Consider the following 14,687-nt stretch of genomic DNA (forward strand, 5'->3'; position numbering starts at 1 on the left):
TTCCCAGCAGCTTGATGCTGTACCCCCAAGTGACCTTCAGGGGGAACCTTCCTGCTTGAGGAGAGCACAGGAGCTTTGCATCACACAGCTGAATCATTGGCAGGATTTATTTATTTTTCCTCTTTTAGGGTCTCAAGTCCTTCCCTTATCTAGAGCAGGAGCATGTTTGGGGTGCTTGAGACAGTTAAATCATTAAGGCATTTTCACATCAGGCACAAGAATGGGGCCAGATGTAGCCCAACTCTTCAGAAACAGCAGCAGTACGTGCAAGAAACACAGCTTTCAACTGCTCTTAAATAAGAGAAGAGGATTCAGCGAATCCCCTGTGGCTTGCTGGTGTCACAAGACACATCCGCTCTTTCTGCGATCTAATATAAGATGTTAAGTGGTGCCGAGTGCTGGACTCAGAAATGTGTAAGGGTCTAGTCACCTCGCCTGCTGGTTGTCTAGAAAATTAGAACCAAAGAACTCTGCAGTCCTGTCAAAACCTATGTTGGTTTGGCTCTGTAGAGAGAGCTGCCAAAATGTTTAGCCAGTACGTACATCCACATTTACTTGAAGCCTTGGGATTTGTATAGGATGGTGATGAAAATGTTACAGACTGTTCCTGTCTTAGGAGGACAGTCTGAGGCAAAGACAAAACCATCTTCTGCTGAGTACTTGAAGTACTGTTGTCATAATTATTTCCTTAAGTCCATGTAGTGAATGTAGCTACACATTATCTTCTGCAGAAGTTGAATGAATAATCAAGATAGATTTTCCCCATAACATTCGCAAAGAACAAAAAAGAAGTTAGTGGGACCTTTTTCAGCTCTTTGTTAGAAAAGTTTTCAGGGCTTGTGTTGAAAAGGAACCAGAAATTCCTGGTCCATGGCTGATGTTTCTGTATATCAGTCATTTTAAATAGATTGCTCCCCAGAGAGGTTATAGTACTTCAGTACTTGGCTTGAAGAGTTTGTAAGGGGCTGATGACTCCTGACCTTTGTTCTGGCTGGCCATCAAGAGAAAAAGCAGCGAGGTCTCAAGTTGGAATAGCCCTTCAGTTCTCAAATGCACTGAAAAATTAATCAAGTTGGCCAGATTAAATAAAATTCATGCTTATGGTCCTTAGGCAATTGGCTGGTTTCAGTTACATTGTAAAGCTAGGATAATTTCACTGGCTTTCACAGAGTTACTGTCAAATGAGATCAATGCAGATGGAGCAGTCTGAGCCTTTTGTATTTCTGTCTTGTACGTGGGCTTCGGGATACCGTGTTTTCCCTGTTGTATTCTCAGGGAGTTTTATGAGCAGTGCTTGTCTGTCTTGTCTTCTCATCATGTTAGACAAATGGGTGCTGTGGCAACTGACTTAGGGCAACTATTTTCCATATCCCCCCAAATGACCTCGGAAGGTGTCTGAGATGTTTACACGGCAGCATTCAGACTGTAAGATTACGTGCGCATCACTTAAAAGCCCTTTAAAATTGACTGCACGCTGCTTTTTCCATCACAGGAAAGTTTCCTTAAACAAGACTGTGCTTGTGACAGCCTGGACAGCAGGGTGGCAGTTTACAAGCAAGGGGGAACGAGTACAGAACCCCATGCCAGACAGCTGGCTGCCGGGGAGAAGGAACACCACACCAACAGATCAAAACCCAGCATTCATATTGGGGGAATTTCTTGCTGATACATTCCAGGGAACGCGTGATAGTGAGCATGCCAAACGTTACACTAGATATGCCAAGCTGAAGCCAATCCTAACCATGTAGCTGGGAACCAGACCAACTTACTGAGAAAGAGTAGTCTGCCATGTGGGAGAAGCTCTTGGCCTCCCCACAGATACATCCAGTCCTTCAAGAGTACTGTGAGATTCCTTCTTCCAAGCCATGTTTGTTCCTTCCTGACCACAAGGGACTGCTGGTCTGGTCTCTTTTCACCAACTTCTCTTAGCTCTACCACAGCCTTCAAAAGCAGGGATCTCTGTGCTGGTCACAGTTGATGTTGCAGACCCAGAAGTTGTTGCTTTCTGTATCTGATGAGCTATGAAAACAAAACAAAAAAAAAAAAAACCACCCAAACTCATGTCATTTTGCAATGGTCTTTTTGTGCTGCTCTGCAGTCTGTAGTTCAGTGTTAGAAGAGTTTTCTTTGAAAAATGCTTTTCTCTTTTGGGCCATCCTTATCACTTTATAACTCAGAAAATGATTGTTGGGTTTCCACAGAACTCGAGCTGGTTCTCTTGACTGTGTCATCTCCCTCTCTGCTGGTGGCAAACAGAACCAGCCAGCTCCTGCTTCCAGGGCCTCTTCTATTCCTTTTCAGACAGAAACAGTGACAAATCACATCATTTTACTGGGCAATATTTTGGAGAGACACAGTTTGGCAGAATATTGCTCATTTTCTGTGTGACTGAGCAAAATGAGTCTTGGTTGTATCTGGATTTTTTCTTTTCTTGGCTTTGTTTCCTAGGTTGTGAGTGCACATAGAGACCTGCAGCTTAGGTTTTGCTCATCATCATGGCTTTCTTGTGTGGTCTGGCGCTGCATGCTGGTGTGTTCCCTTTCCTTCATTCTCTGCCATTCCCCTTTCTTCGTTTTCCCCACCCTACAAAGACAAGGCAACAGGGAACTTCTGACACTTCCAGGTGTAGGTGTGTGTGTGTTGTGAATGTTGGTCATCACTGTGACCCCATTCCAAAAGAAGCATCTTGCAGGCCCTTCTCCAGGCTTAGTGGGGTGGATGGCAGCCCTGGGGAAGCCCCAATGCCTCTCAGCTTTCCTGGGTCAGGGTGAGCGAGCACAGCTCTGCTGTCCCCCAGCACAGACAGGCCCTACTGCCGTGCCATCTTACAAGGAGCTGTGTTTTGATTTGATTTTAACCCTTCTCATTTGTGTGTGTGTCACACAGGGAAAGAAGAAGAAGAGGAAAAGGGATAAGCAGCCAGGAGAGACCAATGGTAAGTAAAAATAAGACTAAATATCTCACCTAGTGGAAGTGTGGCAGTCCCAGTGTCACGCTTGTAGGTAGGGGGGAGGTGGGCTTGAGTCTCCCAGCCTGACAGGGAGCCAGTCCCCATAGCAGACAGCCTTTATTTTTTTTTTTAACGCACCCTAATTATTTACGCGTTACTGCCCTTCTAAAACTAGTAACCAAGCCATTGCATGTAAAGAGTCTCTTGTGACGTTAGCTGAACTTAAAGCCAGTAATTGCAAAGCCTTTAACTGCAGTTCCATAGTTGTAATGCCTATGCCGTTGTTCATAAAGTTGTCTGCTTATTTTGCGCATATGTGTGCGTGTACGTACGTATGTGTTTGGTATTAATTTGGGCTGTACCTGTGTGTTCTGATGCATGCCTTACAGTGGTAAATCGCACCCATTTTAAATTAAGGAGGTTTGCCATTCTATATAGGAAATTAGAAATACTGCATAGGCAATCTCATAGTCAATTCTGAAGAAGCCCTGACTTAATTTTTTTGAAGCCTTTGTATAATTTGTTCTTTTTTTTCAGAACACAGCGAATGTTTCCTAAATCCTTGCCTTTCACTTCCTCCGATTACAGGTGCTAACGTCATTTTGAGTCATTTAAAATAGTTTATAAACTGCTTTTTATTTTTTTCTCCTGCCATTATAGACTTTAACATTAAACTCTTATGACATTAAGAAAAAAATACCATCCACACGTTTTTATAGCATTTATTATCTATATATCTTTATATCTATTATATGTTTGATAGTATTTTTTTTATTTTTGCTTTTGTTTTTTTTCTTTTTTTTTTCCTTTTTGTAACAGTTGCTATTAAACCGTAATGCAGTAAAAATAACACAAGAGTTGTACTAACTGTGCAAATTGAATATGCAGTATTTCTTTAAAGAGACTGATAAAGAATGGAAGCAAGTCAGCAATGAACCTCCTTAATCTAATGGCATTTTTCATGGCTCCCACTAAGTCTTCTCACATTAGCATGCAAACGCATTTTTTTTTTTTTTAATTATTATTTTAGTTTTGGATTTTATTTTATTTTATTTTTTGCCTTTCTCCTCAAGCCTGCTCATTGCAATTCACCAGCTGTACTAACTCAGCACCTTGCCACGCTTTACATTTTATTTTCTGGCTGATACTAACATGCTCATTCCGCAATCTGCTTATTCTTATCCATTCTTTTAAGTATAAATTAATCAAAACAAATAAATTGAGTGTTATTCCAAAAGCTGCATTATCCCAGGAGATATAATTTCTTTTTTTTTTTTACTTTTTTTTTTTTTTTTACTTTTTTTTCTTTTTCCTCTTATTTTTATTTTGTATCTGAGTTGAAGAAAAAAGCATGTTCAGGATCTAACTTCCATACTCAGCTTCTTTTCTTCCTTTTATTCCCGTCTCAAAAATAATAAAAAATAATAATAATAAAATAATAATAAAAAGAAAAAGAGAATTAAAAAACCCAACCCACACAAATCTCGCCTAAAACATCCTGCTAGACCAGCCACAATGACTTTCCTCTACCTGCTCTTTTAAAAGGGAAAGAAACAGTCCTTTGTAAAGGGATACTGCAGCTTTAATTGCAACAGCTAATTTCAAGAGTTGAATAAAAATGTGATTATCACTATTTTTAACTTTTAAATTGAAAGTCATTATTTTGCAATTAATAATGAGGACATTGATTTTTATTCCCTTTTTTATTTTTATTTTTTCCTTATTTTTATCTTTCTCTTTTTTCTCCCCTTTTCTCTCCTCCTCTCTCTCTCTCTCTCTCTCTCCCCCCTCTCCCCTTTCTTTTTCCTCTCCCCCTTTCCTGCTCGCTTTTCTTGAACTCATTCAGACCTGAGCGCTCCTAAGAAATGCCGAGCGCGCTTTGGCCTTGATCAACAGAATAACTGGTGCGGCCCCTGCAGGTGTGTATAGTTTTCCCAGACTCGCTATGGCTGATTTGCAGCTGGTTTATTTGGTACTTTCCCCTTTTTTTCCTGCCTTGTTGCTTTGTAGCTCTGTGTTGTGATCTAGAAGACACAAGGGAGTGGGACACTGCCATGAGTTATCATCTCTGAAAGGGTTTTGCTTTTGTTTTTGTTTTTTGTTTTTCCCAGTTTTTTGTTTTTTGTTTTTTGTTTTTTTTTCCTTCCTCTTTGCTGCTGCTAGCCAAAAACCCACTGTAAAACAGCATCAGCCTTAAGTCTCTCTGATCCCTGGCTCAAACACAGCCCTTTCCTCCCAGCCTCCACTCAGGACAGTCACGTTGTCGTGGGTTCCCGCAGCCCGCGCTGAGCGCGGTGCCGATGCCGGATGGACGCACGGTGGTGTTGGAGATTTTTGGTTTTGTTTTGTGAAAGTTCTGTTTCTTTCATGCCCTTGGTGTGAGGGGAGTTTACCAAATAAAGCGGAGGTGATTAAAAGCTAAACGTAGCTGTAGCTAAGATGACGCAGTCCAAATGAGCTCTATCCACCATTGTGTTGTATTTTTTGTGTTTACCTTATGCTAACAGATGCAAATACTCCAAAGAAGTGTCGGGCATTGTTCGGGCTTGACCGACAGAGTTTATGGTGCAAACCATGCAGGTATAATACTACCCATTAGGCCTCTGGGGAAATAAAAGCAATCTGTCTTCTTAGTGCATTCGTGTGATTTTGTTTTTTTAATCTTTTTTCCCCACTCCCCACTTTTCTCTCTCCCACAGCATCAATTGCTAATAATCTTTGATCTTTGGAATTTCTTGCTAATTTAATGCCATTTTTCTCTCTTTCTTTACCAATAACCTCTCCCTGGTGGTAGAACTGGGAACAAGAACGCTTGAAGTGCTTGAAGCTGGCAGTTGTTTTTCTGTTTCTTTCCAGATTGTCAGCATAAAACAAAAACAAAACAAAACAAAACAAAAAAACAAACAAACAAAAAAAAAGGAATGTTTAGCTGGACATCTATACTTTGTCGTTCATTGTGTCTGTGTCCAGTGCCTCCAAAGGCTTAAAACGTTTTGGGATCTGCAGAAGTAGTGCTTTTCAAATGATGATAGACATAAAAGCCAGTGTTTACAGCTTATATTGTACTCGCTTTTTTTGGTGTTATATGCAAAATTAAATTGCTGCCTGTGGGCTCCCATGCCTCCATGAGTTTTATGTAGAAGTCACTTTTAAATGATCTATTTTTTTTTTTTCTGATTCTAAAAATCCATTTATTTTTTTTTTCTAAATTTTATCCCAACATGTGAGCTGTAAACTCCTGAGCTCTAGACAAAACTAATTCCAACTTCAATAGGACAGTTTCCAGCATTCAAAGGAGGTGAAAGACACCAGGAGCCCAAATTTCGACAGCCCATGTTCTACTGGAGTTTAATTCCATGTATGACTCAGTATGTACGTCTTTCCTGGTGGAGGGATACCGAGTAGTTCTTTTCTCATTCTTTTTTCCTTATATGATCACATTTGGTTAAATTTGTTGTTTCTTTGTTCTGATACAAGCAGTCTTTGAATTTGGAATATTATGATGGTAGGTATTTCAACCCAAACCACACTCTGTGTGTAGTGATTCCCTCTCCCACATTCTCCCCTCTTACTCATGCCAGTCCCATGTGCTTCATCTCATTTAGAATGTAGATCAGATGTTCATCATATTCTGTGTATGCACGCAGTCTTGTTTGTGCTTAGTGTCAAGGAAAACATGAATCAAGGGTGGTGTTGTATGTCAAAATACTAGATAAGGCACCAAAATTGTTTTCAGATGATTGTCCTGTTTGAGGCATGCTAGTACCGGTTATTTTGGGGGTTAAGATGTTAGATACCGGTATGTATGTTAAGAAACAAGAAGCTGCTGCTTCTTAAAGCTTCAGGAAAGGAAGTTCAATCCAGAAGTTCAGGGTAGGCACCTATCATGTGTCAGGACTCAAGTCTCGTGCTAAGCGCAGACTTGGATGCTGTGTTTAATTACACTTCATTCTGTGGTTAATTTCCTAGACACTATCAACAGATATTTGTGTAGTCTATAGATACAGTACTGAAAGCATGTGGTCTGAATGCCATGCAGCAGAATGAAGGGCACATGTTTGTGTGGTTCTGTATTTCCCTAGTGGCTTAAGTAAGCATCAGACTTTTAAAACTATGTTTTATCAGCAAAGGGACTTTTCCTTCCATCTGTGCAGTGCTTATGTTACACATAAAGCTTAACTCTCTTTTAACTTATGCCTGGTTTTGGCCAGAGATCTTTGCTGCACTTGGTGACAACTTTTTTTTTAGACCAGTTTCAGAATCAGTTTTGAGCAGCCTGGCCCCTTTTCGGTGGTACAATCAGCTTTTTTTTCTTTTCTTTTTTTCTTTTAAAAAGTGGAGACGTTATCACTAGATAGTGTAAAGCATGTCTCTCTTAGTTGTTGCCTTAAGCATTGCAACAATGCATTTGATAGCATGGTAGCTTTTCGTAGTGCATCTTAAGTAGGTGCTAAAGATGTACAGTTAGCAAATACAAAAGAAACTGGGACATCTTTGCTCACAGCCACCGAATAAACCCTTGTCATCCTCTGTGGCTTTCACTCATGGCAATTGCAGTGTTCTGGGTTTTTCTGATGCTGTCCTGGGGCTAATTTCAATGGCAGCATGAGCAGGGTCAGTTCTGTTGGTGGCTGGGGTACTGATGTAACAGCTGACACTTTCAGAGTGTCACACAAGTGGATAATCCTCACAGTGTGCTTCTAAGGGGGATATGTAACATTTTTGTTCCCTCTTTAAGAGCAGCAAAACTGAGGCATAAAATGTTCCTCAGATGTTGACTTATTCCCCTTCACCAGGGTTGCCTCAAGTTGTTCACGTCTGGTAAGATTTGGCTTGCAGGGTTTTGGAGTTGTGCCCATCTATTTGTTCTGGCCCACCTAACCGTGTCCCCTAAATGACCACAGATAGCACATAGTGAAGATGGAGAAGTGTCCCCCCGTTGAACCAAGATTTGTTTAAAAGGCTTTTCAGATTAAAAGTGGCCTCACTGTTAACATAAAACAGAAAAAGAGAAAACACCCTGCTTCCATAGTCCTAATCAAATGAACACTGAAGGTAGCAGCGTTTTCAGTTTTAAGAGCTGTTAATTCTGCAAACTCAGAAAGTCAGGCAGTTCTTTGGTAGCCTGACATAAGTTGGCTCTGCCATGAGAGATTCCTCATTTCAGGCCACAGAACTTTAAACAGTATTAACAAAATTATTTTTAATTCTCTACATACTAGTTTCAAACCGTGAATTAGTGAGATAATTAGCTGCCTTGTGGGTTCAGAGCAGTCCAGCTGAATGGCTTTTGGAGCAGCGACAGTGAGGAGGACAGAGCTTGGGTCTCTGCTTGGAGTGAGAGTAAAGCTTGCAGTCTCCAAGTTGAGAAAACGCACCTTTCAATGCAGGTGTCATCATAGAACTTTGTGCAAATTGCTGTTCTGCTTTGCCATTGGCAACTGCACAGAAAGTTGTAATGTGAATTCTGGGTCTGGCAGCATTGCCCAGCTGGAGCTAGGAAGTGGGGAGGCAGAGGCCAGGAGCAGCAGAAATGCCCATAGCCACGTGCTAGAGGCTTTCCTTGCTGTTTGTTGTTGGTAGAAGAGTTAACAGGTTCTGTTTTGAGCCCACCAAGTTAATTTCTTTCTGTCTTTTAACGTTGCTCTAATAAAGCATGGTTTACAGCCTTCACTCGCTGTCTTCTATCTTTCTTCCTTTCTTTCTTTTTTAACATTTAAGTTGCATGGATGTCTTTAGTTTTTAGCATGTATTTATCTGCAGGCTAACGTGGTTATAACTCTATTAGCCCTAACTCCTTACCTTACCAGGGGTACATGGAGCAGAGCCCCTGATTCTCTGGAGGAAGGAAGCCACAACCCTGATCCCCACTAATACAGGTGGAAGTATGGGGTTCTGGGCCTGTGGTTCCCTTCCTGGCTATGGGCGATAACATCTTCTAATGCCAGGCTTAAGATGGTTATATCTCCCATGCAGCTGAGAAATGTCCAGTCCCAGTGCCTAGGATTGACCCAATGCTATGCATAGGGGAGCATAGTGACTACCAGAGTTAGAGGTATGGCAAAAATCACAAATGGGAACTTTCACACAGTGATGTTCAGCATTTGTGCCACACTTGGGAGCTTCTCCTGATGAAGGTGCTGAGCTGGTGAGAAAGGTGTCCATGCTCCTTCATGTTGGTGGCTTTGAGCTGAGTGTCCAAAGTTTCTGTAGCAGAGCTGCTTTAGACAGATGTGGTCAAATACATCGGGCTGTGAGACCGGGGTCAGCACTTCCTCAGAAAGTGCTCGAGCAGAAGGGCTGGAGAGCTGTTATTAGGGTCAGGGTGGCCACTCAACATTGTTCTCCCAGATGCTGCAGTTGTTTGCCTCATTATTTCCATCCTGCTGCTAGAACTGTCATGCAGATGCTTGGCAAGAGAGGTGGTATGAGAATGTCATCTGTTTTCATCGCTCCTTTACATTATTAAGGGGACAGATGGAGGAGAAAAGATTTGTTGGGTCACTTATGTGGAGATGAACTTGTGAGACTCTCATATTCCTCAGTGTGAAATAAGTTTCCCGTGTTGCTCCTTAACTTTGTGCCTGTTGTCGTGCTCCTCACCCAATGAAATCGGATCCCACTGAAGTGACAAGGATGGCCTCTCAGAGGAAAATTCCCCCAATGCAGACAAGCAGCTTCCCAAATCTACCACTCTACCTAAAACCCAAAAGTAAAACTGAGTCAATTTAAAGCCACAACCTGCAGGCCATACAACCAGTTATTCTTGTTATTTTGGATCATACTCTGTTTATCCTGTTCTTTTTCTGGTTTTCCTTCTGTTTGTTTTGTTGTTTTGTTTTTATTTCCCCTCTCTCATTCTCTCTATTATATCCCTCCTGTCTGACTCTGACCTTTCTGGATTTGGTGTGGTTCTAAACAGAGGAGAAAGCGAGGAGTTTAGGTTGCAGCAGTCTGGCCTCCCAGTGCAGAGCATCGTAAGAGCTGCCAGGTGATGTAGGATAGAGAGCCCCTTTGAGGTGGCTTGAGATACGCTCAACATATCCAGGGCTTTTGTTTCCTAAGGATACTTTTCTTATTTTTTGGGAGGAAGGTTGAGTCTGTAGATTAGCACAGTGAGATCAAAAAACTTGAATTATCCAGTTATGTTAATCTGAAAGTCAATAAATAGGGCGAGGAGGCGGCCCGAAGAGGAGGGAGATGAAGAGGGAATGTGTGCAGCCTTTTGAAATCTGTTAGCCCAGGGAGGGCTGAGTGAACAGGGCACTGTGGCCACCTGCCAGCCCCAGGATGGTGTGCAGGGCCGGGCCAGAGGCCCCTTGCTGTAGCTAACTGTCCGCGTCGGCATCTCTGCCTCCATTCACAGATAACTCTCTCCCTGTTTCTAGGAGAAAAAAAAAGTGCGTTCGCTACATACAAGGTGAAGGCAGCTGCGTCAGCCCACCCTCTTCAGATGGAAGCTTACTAGACTCTCCTCCGTCCTCCCCCGCCATGCTCGCCTCCCCCTCCAGAGACTCAAAACCACAGACTGAACAAACTCAACCCCTCTCGCTCTCCCTGAAGCCCGACCCGCTGGCGCACCTGGTCATGATGCCGCCGCCATCCTCGCTCGTCCTCACCGAGAGCGCTGCGAGCAAGCCCGGCGCCCTGCCTGCCGCCAGCTGCCCCAACGGGGCCCTGGACCACGCGCCGGCCGCCCTCCCGCCGGCCGCATCCCTCGCACAGCCCTCCACCTCCTCCCTACATTCCCACAGCTCACTGGCGGGGCCGCAGCCCCAGCCGCTCTCCCTCGTAACCAAGTCCTTAGAATAGCTTTAGCCTCTGTCGCCCTTTTGGTTTCCCTCGGGGGTGGTTGGATTCTGTTGGGATTTGGGTTTTGTTTTGGTTTGTTTTTCCTTTTTTTTTTTTTTTTTCTAATTTTTCTTTTCTTTTTTTTTTTTTTTTCTTTTCCTCCTCCTCCTCGTCGTCGTTGTCGTCCACCGTTTGTCGTCGTTTCTTGGTTTTGTTTCCAGTTCGTGCCACATGGCTACATTAGTTGATGTTTTATCGAGTTCATTGGTCAATATTTGACCCATTCTTATTTCAATTTCTCCTTTTTAAATATGTAGATGAGAAAAGCCTCATGATTCTGCCAAAATTTTTATCAACAGCTGTTTAAAGTCTTTGTAGCGTTTAAAAAATATATATATATACATAATTGTTATGTAGTTCCAATAGCTTAGTTTTAAAGACTGATTTTAAAAATTAAAAAGGAAAAAAAAAAAAAAAAGAAAAGAAAAGAAAGAAAAAAAAAAGAAAAAAGAAAAAGAAAAAAAAAAGAAGCAATTTTCAAGCAGCCCTTGCCAGAGGCGTTGGTTCTTTATTATTTGTATTAAATACGAGCTTGCGAACCAATCATTTTCCATCTGGTTTTTAAACCTTTGAGGGCACGGTGAATGCGGTGCCGCTATTACTTCTTCTTTTTTTTTTTTTTTTTTTTTTTCCTTTTTCTTTTTTTTTTCTCCTTCCTGGTGTGAAACAACCTTTATTGTGATGTTACTTGTTATTGTTTAAATGTACAGAAACAAAGGGGTTAAAAAGAAAAAAAATAATGTGTTAATATACCTTGTTCCATGGTGTTGTTCTTTTTTGGGGGAGGGAACGCTACTCAACAATTAAAAGTATCACAACGCTATTGGACCAGTAGTATTTATTGCTTTAGAAATTGCTTGTTGTATCTGTATGTTGTCCCTTTTTAAATGTTTTTTTTTCCTCTTTTTTTTTTTTTCCTTGAAACATTGTATAAAGTTTTTTGTTTTTTGGTTTGTTTTTTGTTTTGTTTTGTTTTTTTGCCCTTAGTGTAAGCATCTTATATATAACAACTCATTTGTACAAGGTTTTTAAGTTTATATATAAATGTGTATATATATATTTTTTCCAGGATTTTTTTTTCTTTTTTTCTTTTTTCTTTTTTTTTTTTTTTTTGACTTCTTTTTGTGATTTTTTTTTTTCCTGTATGAAACACAGTTGCCACCAAATGGACAATTGCAGATGCATTTTTCAAGGATCAGTAGTGTAAAAAGAAAAAACAACCAACCAGAAATCGCTTTAAAAGCCATTACACACACACATACACACACACATACACACAATAAAGAGACTTGAAAACTGAGCAAGGGAATTTTTCACTACACTGAAAATCAGCAAGGTCCAAGTGTGTCCCCGTTCAGAACTGCAGCTGGATCCCCTGCGGCATTAGGACTGTAGGCTGTGTGCAAAATCTCCGTGTGCCAAAATTCTCAGTGACTTTCAACTATCTCCCGACAACTTTATTATTTTATTATTATTATTATTATTATTATTATTTTTTAATGCTGTAATTTTTTCTGTTCATCCTGTTTTGCTGTGATGTTACATAGGTAGATATGTATGTAGTTTTAATGTCACCTATAACAGACGTGTTTGGTAGCAGATTGTCCGGAAAGCATTTAAAATGAAGAGGTATAAACCCTTAAGGGCCAAATTCTGTATATTAGATTATTCATAAAAGGAAAATCAGACTGCCACTTTTATGTACACTTACTACATACAGGTAGGTAGCAAAGTTAAAACATTAAAAAAAAAAAAACAAAAAAACACAAAAAAAACCTAGGCATGTTGATGTTGCAAAAAAAAGAAACGCTGTATAAAGCTGAAAAATTGTTCATCTGTTCATTCAGTGCCATTGTAGTTGACATGAAGCGATTGTAAAACTGTCTCAGATTTTTCTCTGGTTTATTAAGATGCTAACTATAACATTTTTTGTGAATACTTTGAATGTTTCCTAACAGTTGTGATGTTACTGTTCCGTTTTATGCTCTTATTCCGATTTTCATTTTTAATGGTTTGGAAGCCATTTTTTGTAATGAATAAATGTTCATGCTGTACAGTATCTGTAGCATGCAGTTCTGGATTAATAAAAGCAACTTAGTATGTGCAGAGAACGACTTGTCAACTCATTTATGCGTTGACTGCATTTCACTCAGGCCAAAAAGATTGACAGCCTGAGTGGAAATCTTCCTTCAAAAACTGATGTGGTGACAGCCAGGCAGCTCTGCTCACACCAGGTCCGGTTGCTGCCCCAGCCTGCAGCCTGTTCGTGCATTTTGCACCAGCCTTCTCCCTGTCCAGCATGCATTTGTGTGAGCAGCAGTAGTTGAAAATAGATTTTATTTTGTGTATGAATTCAAGTTTTATTTTATTTGTGTACAATTTGGCGAAAGGCAAATAAGATGTGAGTGAAGTCATGTTGCCCTTCCAATGTGACAGGAGACCGAGGCGGATGAGGCCTTATTTGAAGCTAATGATCCCAATGCAGGACAGATATACTTTAAAGGTCAGTCAGGAGAGCTCAGGCAGCCCAGACTGTCAGAGTGCTGGTCTATACGGTTTATCTCCTCTATAGAATTTGTCCCATTTCTGCAGTTATTTGTTCTTATGCGATGAGCCCTTACTGCTCAGCTCTGAGCACTGAGCACACAGCAAGCCCCTTAACAGCAGCAATTCCTATAAGAGCTACACTATGACAGTACATGCCTCTGTGCATTCAGAAACTTTCATGAAATGGTTGGTTTGCTTCTTTATTTAAGTGAGAAGGGTCTTTAGCTTTATCATTTCCAGGAGTCTCTCACATGTGGATGTCATCGTGGCCCCAGGCATGGAAAATCTCAGCTGTAGCAATTTCTACAATGGCACTCGATGGAGAAGTCTGCCTATGGGCACGCTCTGCCACCACACTCAAGTTGTAGTTTTCTTCAATCTTGGTGAGCTCTACAGGAAGGGTAAGTGTTCTTCCTCCTGTGGGGAAACAGAGGCACAGAGCAATGATTTTTTGTGGGGTTCAGTTGCTTTCCAAGGCAGAGGAAAAGGGAGAATCTGAGATACCTGTACCCTACCTGCACTGATGGAACCACAGCGGTGTGTTGGCTACAGAAGGAATTTGCTTTGCGGAGAGGCAGGGAGGTACCAGGTGAAGAACTTCATGTTCGAACAGGATATATAGCACTTCCTATTCTACTGTTTTTTTTAAGGACTGGTCTCCAAAACCAAGGTCAGGTATGTAAACATGATGATGGTCCAAGGCCCTCTCCCTTCAGCCCCTCAGGGCTCACATGCAGTACTGGGGCAATGGGACTACCCTTAGGGAAAAGGGTATATATATAACCCACATATGTTCAGAAATGTGCAAGATGCTAAATCTTGCTGTTGTTGGTAGCCAGGAAATTGAACATGATGCTCAAATTACTCTCCCACTACTTAAAGTTTCTGGAGAATATATTTTTCCTTCTCTTAAACGTTTTGACTCTCACTAGAACATGGCCATCCATCAGCCAGACACATGTGCTGTGTCTCTGCTGGGGATAACTGCTCTCCTCTAATGTAAAACATAGTGCTCCGGGGAGAACTTTGAATACCATGATTCAAAGGAGACACCATCAAGGTATGATTCATGTGCTCAGCAAAATGGTGTGTTCTTTGCTTGCTGCGTTATTAGCGAGCAGAATCCAAAAACACTGTTCCTGGACAAATTGGTTTTCCTTCTGCGTATTGGTTGAAAGATACATTGAACAGAGCTCATAAGTGGTGGAAAGCTCAAGCTGGGAACCCTTGTATGCTGTGGAGAACAATTGTGTATTCTTTGGAAAGCAACTGGCTGGGTTTCCAGCAGGTTGTGCGTCGGCTGTGTCCCTTGAGGGGCTGATGCCCTCTGACTGGCCTC

The 14,687-nt window shown here is 41.4% G+C and overlaps 1 protein-coding gene across 23 annotated transcripts in view; it reads left to right on the forward strand.

Moving 5' to 3' along the window:
• Nucleotides 1-12,901, forward strand: part of TCF7L2 (transcription factor 7 like 2) — a 172,390-nt gene extending 159,489 nt beyond the window's left edge. For 11 of the 23 annotated variants that reach the window (XM_072339885.1, XM_072339886.1, XM_072339892.1 and 8 more), the window contains 4 exons: nt 2,887-2,935; nt 3,488-3,538; nt 4,797-4,869; nt 10,339-12,901. In XM_072339885.1, the coding sequence (XP_072195986.1) occupies nt 2,887-2,935; nt 3,488-3,538; nt 4,797-4,869; nt 10,339-10,762 (597 nt within the window). In that variant the 3' untranslated portion in view covers nt 10,763-12,901. Of the gene's footprint in view, nt 1-2,886; nt 2,936-3,487; nt 3,539-4,796; nt 4,870-6,427; nt 6,457-10,338 lie in introns of those variants that run through there. The other 12 variants (XM_072339900.1, XM_072339902.1, XM_072339901.1 and 9 more) reach the window with 8 other exon arrangements.
• The last annotated feature ends 1,786 nt before the right edge of the window (nt 12,902-14,687 follow it).

Source organism: Excalfactoria chinensis, chromosome 6 (genome assembly GCF_039878825.1).
Source record: "Excalfactoria chinensis isolate bCotChi1 chromosome 6, bCotChi1.hap2, whole genome shotgun sequence".
Classification (NCBI taxonomy): Eukaryota; Metazoa; Chordata; class Aves; order Galliformes; family Phasianidae; genus Excalfactoria; species Excalfactoria chinensis.